Here is an 18,186-nt window from a genome sequence, read left to right as displayed (position 1 = left end):
TAATGGTCTTTACGTCTCTGTGGATGGAAGTGTGAATGAGTGGAGGGGAGCGCAAGCACCCACACACACTCATACACACAGACACTCACACACACTTGCATGATGCCCTTTCATTACTCAGTGTGATGTCATGGTGTTGCCCTTTCAGGAGTTGGATGCTTTCTCTCTTAAGATCAAACACTGTGGCAACCAGAACTGACCAACCTGATGCACCCAAGACTTCACCCCACGTCTTTTTATATGACAAATGCAAAGTGCCACTACCTCAACATGCAAAGTGACCTTTACCACACCGCACAATGCCACTGGCAATCTTTAATTAAACTGAGGATTACATCGCAGGGCTGTAATTCTGCCATTTCATTCCCTGCCTCTTAAATGGAGGAAATTAATTCTGCTGACCCCATCTTAATGTGTTTGCATTTTAAGCACATTCAGCAGGGCAACTGAGCGTCACTGTATTTCATTGTTTCTGTAGGTCAAAAGGTCAGATTTTTTTTTTTTTTTTTTTTTTTTTTTTTGTAAGGAAGAGCAACTAGAGTCATTTACTTGTAATCTGGAAAGGAGGGCAAAAAGCTTCAGATACCAGTAATTCATTCATCGCTACTTTAAAAAAATCATGACCAAACTGTAGTGAGTTGTTCCAAGAACTGGACAGGTCATATAGCAGAGTTATGATGTGATGATGACTTTATCTTCAAACTGGGGGTGGGGAAGGGGGCTGGAACGTGGCGCTATCCCATTCCTAATGTTAAATCCTGCCAAATGCATGCACACACACTTACACTCATTTAAATGAAACATACCACACTATATGATGTGTAAACTACACATTCATATTTGTATTAATGTTATTTAAAGGACATTTGGATTTATTTAAGGAACATCTGTGTGAATGTGCCGGTGTTAGCCAGCAGGCTAATTTTTAACTGCAGTCCTTGTCCTAGAAGGGAAAAACAGAATCAGATTGTTATCAAAACATTTGCAAAAACATAATAAAATGCTATTTAAAATTTGGCAAAAGTCGACATCCTATATTAATTGCATGTTGATTAAATACAAATGAAAAAATAACAACACCATGTCTGCTTATCTGGAAGCCAGGTCTTGAGGTTTTCTGTTCACATTTTGTTTTTGGCAGTGTTCCTTGTTTCATTTGGTAATTTATGCCCAAAGTGAGAGGCTCTGACTAAAAAGCAGTTTTGGCTGAAAGCTTGCTCCTACGGGGGATCATGCAGTCCCCTCTCAGGGCAGATCTTAAAGACATGCTTGCACGTCTTTTTTCATGTAAAGAAATCACTGAGTCGGTGGGGGGCCTCACCATTTAGGATTTTAAACTTCAGAAAGGCATCTGTGTACATTATGAGATTTTCCCAGCTAAGTGGTTGATATTTGTTTAATATCCTGCAATGATGGTGTGTGTTAGGCTTTGTGTTCAAAACTTTAAGAGCCTGCTTATACACAGAATGAAAGAGCTTAAGTCTTGGTGCATGTTTGGGTCCAGCTTGTCATGCTGTATGTTAAGTGAGGGAGGATCATTGCATCAACATAGAGCTTCACTGCTTCAGCTGTAATATGTACTGAAAATTGGATAAGTTGTATTTAGAGAGCAGTTAGTGAGATCTCATGTGAAACTACATTCAGCATCTTTCTCGGTTTACAGTAATTTTGAAAGGATTAAAGTAAAGAGTGCCTTTATTTTATCCTGTCAGTTTTCTCAGATATCCAAATCCAACAATAATTGCAGTTGATAAAGACCCTCTGTGGAAACCGTCTTGGCAAACAAAAATGTTTTTATTTATTTAGCTTTAATGCTTGGGCGTTAAATGACTCTCTTTCTCTCATGGGTATTGTATTTCAGGTCAGGATCAGGAGACAGAGTCTGGTCACCAGCAGTTAGCGAAGATGGCAAGACAAGTCCCTACATGGAGCCTGACTCACAGGTAACCACTGCATGCATGCATGGATGGATGGATGGATGGATGGATGGATGGATGGATGGATGGATGGATAGATAGATAGATAGATAGATAGATAGATAGATAGATAGATAGATAGATAGATAGATAGATAGATAGATAGATAGATAGAGATACAGAAAAGACAATAAATAAATGGTGCTGTTTCCTTTGTAAAATCAAAATCACATGGCTTTTCATATTGAAATTCAACCCCAAATCCAAACTCAGGATGGAAAACATTTTTTTTTTAATCAGGAGAGTTAAAAAAAAATAATTGTGGGTTGTGTATATTTACAAATCAGAGTTCTCAAGGCCAGGCCTAAACTTCACGGTGCTTTGCAAAACCATTCCACAGTGAAATGTTTCCATGGGGCTTTTTGCAGTTAGCTGGAGGCGATGACTACAATCAGTTTCACTTCTGATAGCCAACACCATGGATTATTCATCACAAAAGAAAATGAAAAAAGTGGATGTATGAAGCCAAGCATTATTGCACAATCCGAATGCAGTATTTGTCAAAGTTTTCCATCGTAAGCATGTAGTTGCAAGCCTGCTATCTCAACAGTAGCATTTGTTGTTGGGGAATTCAAAAGCTGACACGGGACATGGGAGGAGTGGGAGGGTCTTTCCAACTGGTTCAGGTCAGTCGTCCTAAATTAATGTGTTGCAGGACCCTTTAAGAGGATTTAATGGGATGAATTAGCCAGCATAGTGATCTCAAACCATGTGCCATGAAGGGCCGAGTAAGGTTTCATTCTAGCTGACATTACTCCAGGTGATTTCACCGATCACTGCACCTGCAATCAGAGAACAGGAAACAATCAGTGAAATTATCTGCTGTACAGTTTGACTGGAAAGAAAATCTAGAAATAATTCAGTGCTCCAGGCCTCCATGTGCTTCCATGGCAAGTGGTTGTCTTTCCCTGGCCCACTGGTCCTATAATCTGAAGGGTCACTCTTCTGATACTTGCCAATGTGTCCATCAGCTAGGGCTCAGCTGCTATGGGCTTTAAATATGGATGCATTTGGAGTGACATTTAGTGGTGATAGTCAATATATTTAAATTTGATCCTCTTCATGGCAACAAAACTTTACCACAAAATTGTGCTTCTATTCTTGGCAGGATGGAAAAACTTAGAAATGCAGTTGGACCATGTTATGCTAAACCTCTCCACTGAAACACAGGATAATGATAACAACAACTAATTCATGCATGCCTGTGGAATCCCATTAAATGTCACATTGGGAAAAAGTTGCATGAATTCAGGGTAAGGCTTCCTTCCCATAGACAATAAGTGAAGAATCCATTAAAAAAATAAATTTTAAGAGAAGAACACACAATATATTATATATCGCAACAGAGGTGGACATCACTAACTGGCTGACTTTTGATTTTTAATAAAAGGTCAATATTGGGTCGATATATGTTATGAACTATCAGTCAGGTCCTGTTGAAATGTCTTTGAGCAAAACACAGAAACCCTCACTGATTGTGCACTAAATTTATCCGTGTGAAAACATGAGCTAAATTCTTGAATTGTACCACTTTCACATTTGGTGAGGTGAGTCAGCAGTGCAGTTCCCTGGGTGTGAGATCCATGTCTTCCCAGTCTGTTTATATCATAAACAGCATCCATGGAAACGACCTAAACACTCAATCCATAATTTGCAACTACAGTATCATTCTCATGATTATAAATGAGATAATGCATCCCACTGTTCACTGGAGCAGTTTTGAAATACTGTCTTGATTGTTCTCCAATTGTATGAGCTGCCAAACAGATATTCAAGGCAAGATGAACCCCAGCAGATGATCTTCTCCAAGTTTTCCAGTGTTGGCAGGCAGACAGGTTTCTCAACATGGACAGAATAGGAGGTGTATTTGTGTGTGTGTGTGTGTGCATGTGCTGTGTGCATGGAGACTGTGCGGCTGCTACAGACAGACAATGAGCATATTGTGGCTCAGACATGTGAGAGATCTCCATTTATCAAGTATTGTCTACTGGTAGTTGTGCAGTCAGGCCTGATCTCCATGTCTGTATGCTCTATCTTTGTCTAAAAGACCTGGATGGACTCACAAAGGAGTGAAGTGAAACCTATCTGTCCACTCATCAATGGGAGTTTGACACCATACAGGAAAGAGACGTATTGTTTTCAGTGGCAGAAACAGCATTAACAGAGCCTCAGAAGAATTGATGCATTGTAAGAGAAGCTTTAGCATTATTCATCTGGGGGATTTTGTTCCTTGGAATTCTATTGTTGCACTATAGAAAATAGCAACTTCCCAGGAGACTTTTATTGTGAAAATGACAGCAAATATATTCTAAGAAGCTCTTATTAGATGATTTTCTTTTTTCTTTTTTTAATCTTTTTTCTGAAAGCGCTATGTAGCAGTTATGAAGCTTTTGTTAGAATGTTACAGATGAGTTTTAACCAGTGTAACCAGCATTTTATTGTATGTATTGGCACAAATTACCCATGAACCAGAAAGATTTTATGATAGCAATTCCAAATGCAGTAGTGCTTTCAGAGTAATAATAATGTAAATATAACTATGACATGAGGTATAAAAACATACGCAAACAAATCGGCCCTGCAACAGTCTTCAGGAGACCCTGTTTGTATGTCACTGTCTCAGCACCGGCTTGGGTCTTGTTTTGATTAAATTAAGGAAATACCAAACCTGAGTGAGGGGAACCATCGGCTATAACTGTTTATACAAACACAGACATGCTTGATAGGACTCCTTTGCGTGTGGGTAACATGAGAATAGCAAATCTGTCTCTCTCAAGCTTCTCTCTGCCTCTCTCCCTATCTCTCTAACATCTTATCCAGTCCTTCCTCTCTACAACATCTTATCCAGTCCTCCCTGACTAAAGTCTCAAAGTTCCCCGGTGTCTCCTTTAATAAAGAGAGTCTGAACTGCTGGAAACTGCCAAGTCAGGGCACTTTAGCTTCACGCTCAGGTGGATCCTTCTTTGCGTGTGGAGAGGAAACATCCGTTCCCTGGGGTCACATGAAAGACCAAGGTTCTCTCTTTCTTTATCTCCCGCTGTATTCGGATATGACTTGAAGGGGTATGCCAACACCTAACAATGGCAATTGTTCCTCTGACACATTGGAGGCAGCACACACTGGGGCTTCTCTCACATTGACGTTTGTGTACTGTGTTACCAGTACACAATATGTATTGTCAGAGATCGCCCAACTAGACTTTATGGATGATTTCAGAGTCATTGTGGTGTGGATTTGACTATGCATGAGGTCTAGGTTGTCTCAAGTCCAGCATTAGGGCAGATCACCCCTGAAAAGGCCTCCAGAAGACCCTGTATACTGTGTTGGCCCATAGTTGCACACACCTATATCAATAGCCAGCTGCGACGATGACAGCAGGAATTATCTGAGGCAAACAGTAGGTAGGGATGATCCGAAGAGGAATTACAATATCTGAGGCAAAGCATTGCAAAGTAGGTTTGCACTCGTGCTATATTTAAGTAACTTTCAGCATGCTTTTAGTACCAGATGTTTGTCATTTGCCATCGTGTGAGTACTACAAAATTCCACCGCTGTATCACAATCGTGAGGAAGCATTTGAAAATCTATTTAGCTGGCTTTTCTGTGATCCACAGCTTACCGAGCTCTATCTGAATTGTCCTGTGGTTAAACATTAGGTCAGAGATGAATGCTGAATCAGTGCTCTTTGGCTGTCAGGCTGCGAAATGAAACTAAAGAAGCATACCGAGGCATTTTGACTTATGGATAAATGTCCATTTATTGAAATGACCCTAATCGCTGTGGCCTAGACAGGCATTCATCAGGGCTGAATTGACTCCCTTTACCACGAAAACACTGAAAAGGCAGCAGCTTGAGGCAATGTCACAGAGCACTTTTCCCTTGCAGAAATGCTACCTACCACAGTGGAGCCAAATAAAGTGCCCCTGAATAGTTGACCCCCGTGAGGGCATTCTACGTGACATTCTGTATTTAACATTTCCGTTCTTGCACGGACTCCTTGTTCTTTACCAACAGGCTGTGTTGGAAATTCCAGTCTCACATGTGGAAATGAGCTACTGAGCAGGAAGTGACACATGGAGGCTATGAGGTGTTTCCTTTCACCTCGGGAACACGGGAGGGTTCTCATAAAAGTTGATGTGGAGTGACTATATTTTTGGAAACGGGTGTCTGACTCATACTTTTGCAAGATCTTTTGGGGCTTTCTCATTTTTGTTCAGTTTTGGGAATTCAGAGGGAAGGTAAGAAGTATTTCCAAGAAGCTGTGCTCTCTTCTTGACAAGGCAGAATAGATGACTCAATCTAACAGAAATAATGTGATAAAGATAGACGACTATGAGGGGAGTATGATGAGGAACAGAATGAAGTTTTCACAACCAGATTTCAACTGCAGCTGGACTGTAGTTCTTAGATGACGATGCATTAGTAATAAAGAGCTTTTTTTGGTGTTTTTAAATCTCATTTTAAGGAATAGGGTGCACTCAACAGATGTGCAAAAAAACTTCATCAGTGTCTCATGACCCACCAGTGCTAAAACTGCATTGATTTAATAATAATCTTTGGTTGTAAGGTTAATTCTCATATAAACGAAAATCCAAATCTCATCACATATTAGAAAGTGAATGCTTTTTCTCTATTGTAAGTTAGGATCTGATTTCACATCTACATTTTAGGCATTAGGCTGTCTATTTTACTTGTGGAACAGCTTATGCAGTAGTAAATCAATACCACAAGCTACTGACATGTCAGACTTTAGAAATTCCTTCCAGAAAGTACACAGTGGCGGCTTCAAGGAGGTGGGAATGGCTTATTGGTCAGCATTAGTGAGTTAAATATTATTTTTTGGCAAGCAACACCAGAATGCCATTCATTGCTACTGCCCTATTATTAAAGTGATAGCTATTGTGGCCAAGAACGATTTGGCCCTGTGGAAAGAATGAGGCCTCGCAATGCGGAAGCTCAGAGGGCCGGCTCACACGTCACCAAGGCTTCATTCCCAAGCCTTTCAGTCTTGGCCCAGGAACTGGCAGCAGAAGGTGAATTCTCCGCACTGACATTAATAGGAGCTGACAGATGAAGTCCTTGCATGACTTACAGACTGTAATTCTTTCACTGCTTGGAATTCGTTTTACTTCAGAAAATGTGCATTTGACACAGGATCTATTTTATGAATGGAACAAAGCACTTGCTTCCCAATATCTGTCAGGGGGAATCATCTGCCTTTTAAAAACACAAAATAGTAATAAGGTCAAAGCATGGCACAGTAGCATCAAGGATGCAAAATCCAAGAGCTATGAACTTAATTTGTCATAGGTGTAGTGCAACAGATTCAGCAATTGTAAACAGTCAGCTGGGCCATGCAGTTAGAAGTTTAAATAATGTATTTTGCAGAAAAAACACTCAATCCAGTTTAAATAATGGGTCTCAATGTGCACCATAAAGATCCCCAGATCCTTAATAGTGTGTATTTTACACTTATGGATGCATTACAGAGTTTTGTGTGGTCTTAAAAGTTGCCAAAATATGTTTACCAGGTCCACTAGTGCTTAATCCTCTGCCAGGAAATGTTAGATTCCTCTCAGACACATGGAGCGTTGTTGGAAAGTCTTTTTCACAATTCCACATTGACTCACACACCAGGCCTTTCAGATCATAAACTTGTGACCCCATTTATTTGGTTGTTTGTGTTCGCTAATCAGCCAGTAATCCCCAGAAATGTCCAAATCTGTATTTGGTTTTTGCTAATGCCCACCCCCTGCTCTCCTTCCCTCTCTTGCTGGCTGTCAGCATGTTGGGGAGTGAATGGGGTCACTGAGAGCATTCTGCACTGGGATGGCTGGGTCCAGCCAGTCTGCTGCCTTCCAGCCTGAAGATCTTAGAATAACCTTCCTGCTATTGAGCAGGAAGGTTATTCTCTGTCTCTGTGCTTAAAATATAAGCTACTATATCTCCTGTTCATGACAAATGTATATAGATGTGGATATATATATAATTTTTCTTTTCTAATTATTGGTGGTCCAGCTTGACATGTTTTGACATGCTGAAACCAAAACATTATTCAGTCAGAGTATTTCTGCAGTTGGGATAGCATTTTCCCTACCAAGTAACTAGATCAAGTTGGACTCAAGCTAGCCTATCCTTTGCTGTCATGGTAAGTTGTAATGAAATGAAGAATGTGGGAACCGTGTGATCCTGGAGAAAAAAAAAAAAGTTTTATTTGCTAATATTAAATATTAGTGCTCTAAAGTGAAAAGCACTTTTCAGCAATATGACACAACAAACTGGCATGGTGATGCGGCTACCATATTGACGAGCAACACGTTTCAAGCTTGGCACTCTTCCTCAGGCAGCATCAACAGTTTAGTGCTGATGAGTCACTAGAAATAGAGAAAAGACAGGATATGACATCATGTGACAGAAACAACCTGTGTTACCACAAAGGAAAACTGTAAGGACAAATTATACTGAGATGCCAACACTGAGTACACATAGTAATAGTAATCACACCAAGCTTAGTGTATACAAATGTACAATAATTACTCACTAAAGTTAAATAAAGCAAAAGAAGTGTCCAGGTTAACAATCCATCCAGCCTCTGTTTGTCAGAGGTGGCGATCAAAGCCGCCCTACTACACATCAAGTTCTGAACCATAGAGTCAGTCACACCCAGCAGGAGAGTGGCTGACTTTGATTGCTACCTGTGACAACATTGTGTTTGCAGTGTCAGCGTCGGAGAAACAAAAAAGGAACTCTTTCCCCGAGGGCATATTCAGCAGTATTTGCCAGGGCAATTTGCTTTAGATATTTTTGTGTGCTCTGACCTCGCTTGAACTGAAATCGGGGAAACCGGCGCTCTGATATGATAACAACTCGCTTGTTTTTATGTCGTTTAATTGAATACAGCATACTGTAAGTCAACTCCAGATTATTTTGTTGTCTTCATTTTATTTTGGTTTCTTCACTTGACTCACATTTTGGAAGTCGCTTCCAGACATTTTCACCCGGTAGAGCTGAAATATATTATTCTTGGCTATTCTTGGCTCAATGTGGAGTTGGGACCACTAGCAACTTGAAAAGTGGCATCTTAATAGCTTAATTTAATTCTTGAACTTGGTGAAAGGTACTTTTTCTCAAAGTACATCTGATCAGTCTTCTTTTTATAAAAAGCCAGCAATGGTGTTTTGTACAAACATTTTCATTAATAAGGCCCTTTGGTGCTCGGGCCAATACCTGCACCGCTCCTCTAATGTCCTCCGTGTATTTCTCCTCCCCCAGAGAGACTACAGTCCCAAAAGTCTCTTACCTACTGTACTATTTTCCTGTCTTTCTGCCCTCCAAGCCTTCTCTCCAGAGCCCGTCTGTCTCTCCTTCCAGCGAGACGCTCAGGGAGCTATAAAGGACTGGTTTGTGTTTGGTTAGTGGTGCAGAGCGCCATGTGAAAAGCTTAATTTCAAAGGTCCAAAGGGATTACCATGCAGGAGGCAGACAAGAAGGAGCGAGGTAGTGTGTGTGTGTGTTTGTGTGTGTGTGTGTGTGTGTGTCATGGATTTGTGTGTGTGTCCAGTGGGGGCGGCAGGCTGAGGTCTCAGTCCTGGGTTAAAGACAGGCATATGATTTCAATTAAGCCCACTCTCCACCTTCTTCTCCTCCTCTCCCCCTCCTCCCCTCCTCCTGTCTGCCCTTGACTGACCAAACTGTGGTTGTGGGCTGCAGCACCGCTATTGCAACTGTCGCCCTCCCCCCTCCAAGCCTTTATTAATCAGAGTAGCTTTTAGTCAGGTTGATGAATGGAGGAACCCCATGACTCTTGGCTAAATGCATCCCAGTTAAACGTACACTGACATAAATATGGTTCAAACGTGCTCAGATGACTTCGCATGATATACATGCAGGTACACACGCACGCAAACACATAAAACAGATCAAATCGTCTACTTTCTTTCTTTCTTTCTTTCTTTCTTTCTTTCTTTCTTTCTTTCTTTCTTTCTTTCTTTCTTTCCTTTCTTTCCTTTCTTCCTTCCCTCACACAAGCACATACAATATACCCAAACAAGCATTCATGTCCAGTCACCCAGAACCATGAGCCATGCTTGGCTCTCATTGTAAAACTGGTCAGTGAATTCTGATGGTGCTCTGAATTTATGAGCATAAAGCGGGAGACAGCGCTGGTTCTCATAAATTGTTACTGCTTTGAATTTTTTTTTTTTCTCTTTCTGTTTCTGTCTCTTGAGAGATTAGGAAATAGGCAATCTCACAGATGTACTTTTTCAGCCATCCTCATATTGAAACTTTGCTTGAGATAAAACATCCTCCTGTTCATATTGAATCTAAACTGTTTTGACTACATCGGGGAAACAAGATAAGGTTACTAGGTGATTAATCGGGTGATAAGATACCACTTAAAGTGATATAGTATATACCAGTCACTGGATGTGTCGCCTTAAGACTGAGCCACTACTAAACTATATGTAATCCAGACGTGAAAAGGTAGAATAAATCATTCTAATGAGACAGCTGGCGTACAACTGATTTTTCTAATAAAAAAAAAGAAACGTAGCCACAATGCTTTAGGAGCAACTTGAAAGCTCTTCCAGGTCCTAAATGTTACCAAACTGGCATTTTTATAAGAGGAGCACCAGATGTGCTGCCTTATAAATCTGCCATCCACTCAAAGCAAATATCTGTTTGCAGCAGATATGCAAGGCCAGAGGAGTGTGTTATGAGGGAAAGAGAGGTGTGGAAATATTCAGGTGCAGCACTTCAAGAAAACTTGCCTGAATTCTCTTACTCTGTCATATTAGCTCTCCGTAATGTTCAGTGCATTCCTGGAGTTATCGTGTGGCACATTTCATGATTAATTTCTTCCTGTGTGTGACATTTACTGTTGATGTTTCAGATAGCTCAAATTTTTCTGATATCAAATTCCACTGTAGCTGTGTTAGAAATATTTTGACTTGATGCCACATTGTCTACATTTGGACAGCTATCTGAACAGATTAGAAAGTCCCATTAACCATGCCAAAAATGCAGTGCACATCGTCACCCGCTGTTTTTTTTTTCCTTGTCATCTTTGTTGGTGCTTTAATAGTGTGTAAGTGTTTTACGGTGGAGTTTCCCTTTAACCACTTCTTTTGTGTAATTCCCCAGTTGAATTCAGTTGGATTCATTTGAATTTTTTTTTTTCCTCTTTACTTTCTTTAACGGGTGTGTTGGCCTGTGATTACTTGGCCTCCTTCCACATGTCATGTTTATACAGATTTGGAGTCGTAAATGTTACGTCTTTACTGTCCTGTCACTGCAGGAATGCTGGGTAACGTAATACACTCTCGGGGGTTTTCCTCCACTTTTTTTCTTTAATCTCCTTGCCCAGACATGAATAAGCACGGTGGATGGTAAGTTAGACAATGTCAATAGGCCTGTAATGAGAAATGAGTGATGATTTCTCAATAAGGCGGAAAAGATGGTACATGACAACCAACTATCATTTAACTGTACTCAAATCTGAATTTTATAAAGAATATGTTTCCAATTAGTCTGGGACATCAGTTTGTTGTTTTTGATCTGGCACCTGTTGCCAATGTAAGTCAACAGCCCGGCAATATTCCTGGATTGTGCGTCATACTTGAGGGAAGTTTTACAGCAAAGTTGAAACAGAAAGTGGAAAACAAATATAACAGGTGAGCAGGAGCAAAGCCAACCACCCTTACAGTGGTAATCTGCAATATCCATGTTTGTATTTTTATTTTGGAGACATCGATGGTGATAAGCAGACATTCCACCGCACTTCCTAGAAGTCACTTGTCAATCAAACAGTATTTCCCACTCTGTGATGAATCTTTCCTTTGATTTTTTCTGTGTGATGAAGTTTGATTGTATTGGATTGGGTTTCTGTGAATGTTCCCTCAAGCGACCAAAATATTTCACCCCCACTAATGTCCAACTGGGGTCAGATCAGACCCCGATTAAAAATGAATGAACCCCCATTTGATTCAAAAACAGATTTTATTATTATTATTGTTATTAATATGCCATTAGACATGTACAAGTTTCAATCACACTTTGGAATGGGGAAAGAAATAACTTGATACACACAATTTGCCCTCCTCCCTCTGTAGGTATGTGTCACTTGATACTTTGTCCTTAGAGAAACCTGGATTCTTATAAAGATTAATTTGATCCAGAAACATAGGAGGGATTTGTTGCTTTTGATATTTGGGGTTGAATGTGACCCTGTATGATATGCCAAAAACATTATTATCCTATCCTTTGTTGTATCAAATGTTGATCAAATGTTGATAGAGAGTATATTTAAAATGCTGTATGTTCTTTGAAATGAAACAAAATGAATGTCCAGGCTGCCTGTCAGGAAAGGTTGAGAAATGGGAAGGGATGAGTGTCAATCTGCCAGACCTCCACCTGTTACTTTGTGTAGGGCAGGCCTGAGGAGCAAAGTGTGTGAATGTGTCTGAGAGTGAGCTGGCCTGAACAACGTAGGGCCCCGTCCAAATAAGAAGGCATAAGATGAAACTGTGGAGAAAAGACAGAAGATATAAGAGAGTAAGACTTTCTACAGCCCATCTGGCAGACAGCCTAGTTGAAAATAGGGTGCACCAAAAAAAAAAAAGTTATTTTGGAGGAAGGAGGGGTGTTTCTTGGACAGCAGGCAGAATGAGGTATTGGGAGGGACCATCTCTCATCTGAAGGTTTTGAGTTCAAAAGTGCCATTGAGTGAGACAATCTATGACAGACATTGCTGTGTCATAAATACAGTTATATGACATCCCAACAGCATACCAGTCCAGTGCCAAAAAGGTTAAAGAGATGTGTTTGTATGGGCCGTTTGGCCCTGTTCGTGACAACCAGGCTATGAAGTGTATGGTTTGTTGGAGAGGGCCACAGGGAGTGTTTCTGGCATCCTGCCCAACCAGGGCTTAGCTCTGGGGGTGAAGCTGGATCGATCGCTGACTCCTCTGCCCACTCTCACTAATGTCAACCATGAATGCCTAGCTGCTAGTGTTTCATCTGTGGTTCATCCACAGACCCTTCAGACCCTTTGAGGAGACACAAACCTTCTTGGGGTTTTTGAGGAGAGTGGAAGAAATGGAATTTAAATTGCCTTAAAGTCGCCTGTCTTGGAGGCAGGAGACAGGGCAGCGACAGGGTCCTGAGATCCCCTTCCCAAGTTCAGCATGTGGGTTTGTTGGCACAGGGGAGGTCTCCAGTATTGTGAAAAGTGGTGATTAAAGATGGCCTGTGTGTGTGTGTGTGTGTGAGTGTGTGTGTGTGTGTGTGTGTGTGTGTGTGTGTGTGTGAGTGTGTGTGTGTGTGTGTGTGTGGTCCAGGCAAGGGGCGAGGACAGGATGACATCCAGCATTCCCATCTGTTGAAATGACAGGGGCTCTGTCTGGAGAGGCTGTGAACCTCCACCTCCTGTGGCCAAGGCACTTAAACCTAACCCAAAACACAGACACACACACACATGCACACACATGCACACACAGAGTCATAGCAGTGGCTCCTAGTTACAACAGTCTGATTCTGAGGAATAGCTTATGTCTCCATTCTCATCCATGTGTGTTGCCTAACTTGTAAACAAGTCACCTCATTTTAGCTGAAATGTTTATAGTGCGAAGCTATGATGATGTGCAGCCCTGCTTTAGTCATTCAAAGCTGCTGGCTACCTCGAGACCAATATTCAAAGCAGTAAAACTTTATCAGAGGTGGTGACATCATCGCAAGACTCGCAATACAGCTTTATCTGTGCAGCTTGGTCGATGAGACAGACGAGCCAGGCTGGCAGTGAGCTTTATCACTGAAGTCTGCGCTGATAGCTCTGTATCTGCTCTGTATCTCTGGTAAACTTTGAAAGGCTCAATTATGTCGCTGTGGGGTTTGTGCAAATGCATGAGAAGTGCATTGACCCAAACGTAAACACAGCCACTCTGAGTATACAGAGGACAAGCTGTAGGTGTCTGTCCATCTGTGCTGCATTAGTGTCTGAGGGTTTTCTTAACAATTCCACTTGGAAGTGGAGCAAAACAGCTTGGCAAGCATATTAAGGGACCACGATAACAGCTACAGTGCATCTACACAATGCATTATTCATTCTATTGTAGTGGCCATACATATGTCCTACTTCTCATAAGCTACCATAAAGCATTCAGGAGAGAAAGCAGCAGGAAAGGAGCATATTTTCTCCAGTATTTACAAATAGTAATTTGTATTAGCTCTGATAGAAACATCTGCAGGAAATCAAACGCAGGCTTCTTAACAAGCCTCTGTTCAGCGCATAAAAGGGGAAAAAAAGCAGAAATGGAGTGGAAAAAAATACTTTCTCAAACCTCAGTGCTCCAAAGCGTCATTTGGGAACAGCCTCTCTTGTCGCCTCTGAAGAATTGTGGCTTTCTAGTTGGTGTGCCACTGGGCTTATTTCCTAATCCCTGCTCTCTTTTTTTTCTCTGTAACATTTCCAGAACCAAAACATTATGGCACATCCCTTCATGGCTCCATGACCCTTTCTTTCTTTCCTTTCTAACATTTCTTGTATTCTTCATTTCTCACTTTCAGTCGTTTTCCAGTGTGTTCTGGTTTCTTTCTTTCTACAGAAATTTCCATTCCAACAGCAGCTTCTAATATCTCTTCAAGTCTTTCTTCTTTACCTTTTACCCATATATTCTAAAGTGTTTGTTGTTGTTTTTTTTACAGAATTTCCGTCCCATCACCAGTGGATATGGCGGTTCCAGCCGCAAACCATCTTACACCCCTGAGTCCCCGCAGGCTCTCCAGCCATCTCCCCAGCCGACTCCCCAGCCGACTCACATGAACAACGGCCACTCCAGACCCAACAACGGCCACAGCTATGGATACGGGAATGGAACCGGGCACGCTCAGTACAACAACCCAGCGGGACTGTATGCTCATAATGGCAGCAATGGAGACAGATCTCTGCCGAGCAAGATGGGAGGCCTCAGCCTCACACACAGGTGAGCTGATCAAAATTCACTGTAGACAAAGTGACAAAAAGCATGCTGGTCTTGCATACTGTACACCACCAAGATTTTAACTGAGCTGCACTTTCAAGATCAAATGGTCCTTTATACTCATATCAAAGAGGATACAGATAAATTGGTCATGTCCTAAATTCCCTGCCCCATCCTGGCTGTAGCTATTTATACAAAAGAATGCAATTCCCTGTCCAATATTAGATCAACTGCACAGAATTCTTCATTTTTTCAGACTGTGCGCACATTTTACATATTATATCCATATTTATTCCTGATTGTCTTTTTTTTATACTATGATTTTGTGGTGTGTAAGATTTAATGGCACACGTGAGCAGCATGTACAGATCCAAATACAATGACTGGATAGATGCAAATATAGATGGAATAGTCTTTCAAATTGTCATTTTCCTCCTGTGCCACTGTGGCATAAACACATAATGTAACTACAAAGCACTCAGTGGAGCTCATATCTCCACCAACACTATGCAGTTGCCATAACGTGCGAGGTTCACATTTCCCTCATTGCCCTGCGACCATGCTCTCCACAAAAGTTGATGCAAATCCATTCATATCTTTTAGAGATATCCTGCATAGCAAACACAGTAGATTTTTAAAAATACACACAAAAGTGCAGAGATACAGTGCACACTAATGTCTGTGGTGACACCTGCACAGATGGACACGTGGACTGGAAAAGCCATTTGTTGTTGTGCGGTCCCTCAGGCACATGATAAATGTTTGTGTGCATGTGTCTGTGTGTGTGTGTGTGTGTGTGTGTAGTGTCCCACCTCGGCAGCACTCCCATAGTTCCCCTGGACCAGACTGTTAATCCTGGCTACCCCCACTCCCCCAACACCCTCCCAGCACACACACACACACACACACACACACACACACACACACTGAAACTCCTGCTCCCTCGCAGTTTCTCTCTCCCCACTCCCACTCGGGTAACATCATGCCTTCTTTGTCTTAAACACATCATTCTCCGCTCTTTCCCTGCTCATGCTTCCTCTCTCATAAACACACGTGCACTCAGACCGAAGGGAGCACTTCCTCCAGACTCCTGGAGGACCGTAAAGAGACAGCATGCAGTTAAGTGTGACAGAATCGCAACACATCTGTCAGTAGATGTGCTGATCTTCACCGAGATGTGTAAAATATTTAGGCTACAGTGCAAAACTGCTTTTCACTCCCTGCTGGGATTTGCATACACACACAAACACGTGTAAGAGGTTGAAAATAGCAGGTGAACACCATCTATCCTGCTCGGTTTGGGAATAGATGGATGGATGAACTTGGAGAGAGGTAATACAGAGCTGTAGTGATTAAGACTTAATATATCTGCAAGCATATCCACAGTAAAACCCTGCCCTGCTCACCAAGTATTGAGTATTTAAGTATTGAGCCTTTATTATTCTATCTGCCCACCTCTATATCCCTCTCAGCCCTTTTCAAAAAATGAAAAATGCAGTTGAGTGCAGTGTGCACACTAAGTCGTAGTTATTCCACATTAACTTATTCAGCCGCTTCTCCTTTAGGTGTTTTCTTTTTGCCCTCGGAGATCTGGCAAAAAACTCATCCATGCTTTTATCTCCTCTTGTTTAAACTACTGCTACTCCCCTCATTCCTGTCTCGGTCAAAAGTCCATATTACGCCACCACCTGGTAAAAAAGAAAAGCAGCCAAGACAAACAAAAGAAAACAGACAAAACATTAAGTTTTGTGTGTTTACACTGGTTTCCTTTTAGTTTTTAGAAGACTCCACCAATCAGGGTGGCCCACTTAGAAATTGAACCACCTGCTGTATGAGGCAGAACCTGAGAGCCTCAAGGAGTGGCTTTTTTGTTGTTTCACCCCGTGGAATGAATACTGAAGGAGATCAGGCGTTTTTCATCACACATCATCCGGCTGATATTACATAAATCAGGTTGCATTGCATTAATATTTTGCCTCTCTAATCTCCCTCAGCCCTGAGCCTCCCATGCACTCCCCTGTGGGGCGCAACGGCACCGGTAATGGTTTCGACACACAGTCAGACGTCTACAAGATGCTGCAGGACTATGAGGAGCCCGTCTCCGAACCCAAACAGTCTGGCTCCTTCAAATACCTCCAGGGAATATTGGAGGCTGAGGATGGAGGTAACGGTTTTTTGTGTTTGTGCGTGTGTATGTGTGTGTTTGTGTGGTAAGGAGGAGACAGGCAGCATGTGGGTCTGTAGAAACCTAGCTACACTTTCGGTGTTACCCAGCTTTCACCAGGAACTTTTTTTTTTTTCTACATTGCGTTCAGTACTGGTGTCATTGTTGTTTCCTGACATTTGTCGAATGTGATGTATCAGGTAACATCTAGAGGGGGAAAAAAGAACCACAAAAAAACAAACATGGTGCAAGCTGATGAATTCATGAATATACTAACAGTATTTTTATCTTTATTTTAAATAGTCTTAAACAGACTTGTACCTTTGAAAGAGTATTTGTAGATTTCATATCATTATCCCAAATCACTGAATAAAGAAAAAAAAATATTAGACAAAATACAGAAAACTAGGTAGTGTGTTTTTTTTTTAAACTCAGAAACTGCAATACAAACTGAACCATGAAATTTGCAGTTATGATGCATTTCTTCTATGTTCCAGCATTTCAAAAATGTGCATAAAGTGGCCTTATGGGGTCTCTCTGGGGTCGCCGTTAAAGCTCACTCAGTGAGATGAAACTTCATGCATCCGGTGATCATCACAAACCGGCCTAATGAAAGCGCTATAATTAAAGTTCAACTTTTTAGATTCAAACATGACATCTCAGACACCACTGATGTGATTTTTACATTTTGGCACTGTGACCTGGTGTTTATAAAATTACAGCGATTGGCCTGATTGGGGAGCTATAATTAAAGGACATATATCCAGATTACGAGAAGCCAGAGCTGCTCTACCACCAGTCTGATGAAACGTGGAGGACTGATGCCTCTCATTACTGCCTGCCACAATGTGAATCTGTATCATGGGCTTTGAACTAAGCAGGAAAAACATGTGACATTCCATTCTTTTTAGTTTGCAGGTGAGCCAAATAATATCTATTTTTTATTAGTGTAGGCCTGTTATGATGTCAGCTATGTTGACTTTAGCGAATTTGCCTGTCAACAAACTGTGAAGGAATTTACATGCATAAAGAGAGATAGTTAGCTATAAACTGGGAAGCCTGCATGGCT

The 18,186-nt window shown here is 41.4% G+C and overlaps 1 protein-coding gene across 1 annotated transcript in view; it reads left to right on the top strand.

Annotated features, from left to right (window-relative positions):
- pdlim4 (PDZ and LIM domain 4) overlaps positions 1-18,186 on the top strand; it is a 51,529-nt gene that overhangs the window by 22,540 nt on the left and 10,803 nt on the right. The window contains exons 3-5 of the mRNA XM_030069215.1: positions 1,862-1,943; positions 14,679-14,956; positions 16,948-17,117. Coding sequence (XP_029925075.1) covers positions 1,862-1,943; positions 14,679-14,956; positions 16,948-17,117 — 530 coding nt within the window. The remainder of the gene's footprint in view (positions 1-1,861; positions 1,944-14,678; positions 14,957-16,947; positions 17,118-18,186) is intronic.

This window comes from Myripristis murdjan, chromosome 14, assembly GCF_902150065.1.
Source record: "Myripristis murdjan chromosome 14, fMyrMur1.1, whole genome shotgun sequence".
Lineage (NCBI taxonomy): Eukaryota > Metazoa > Chordata > Actinopteri > Holocentriformes > Holocentridae > Myripristis > Myripristis murdjan.
Note: the sequence above shows the minus strand (reverse complement) of the source record. Positions and strands in the feature narration are given on the sequence as shown.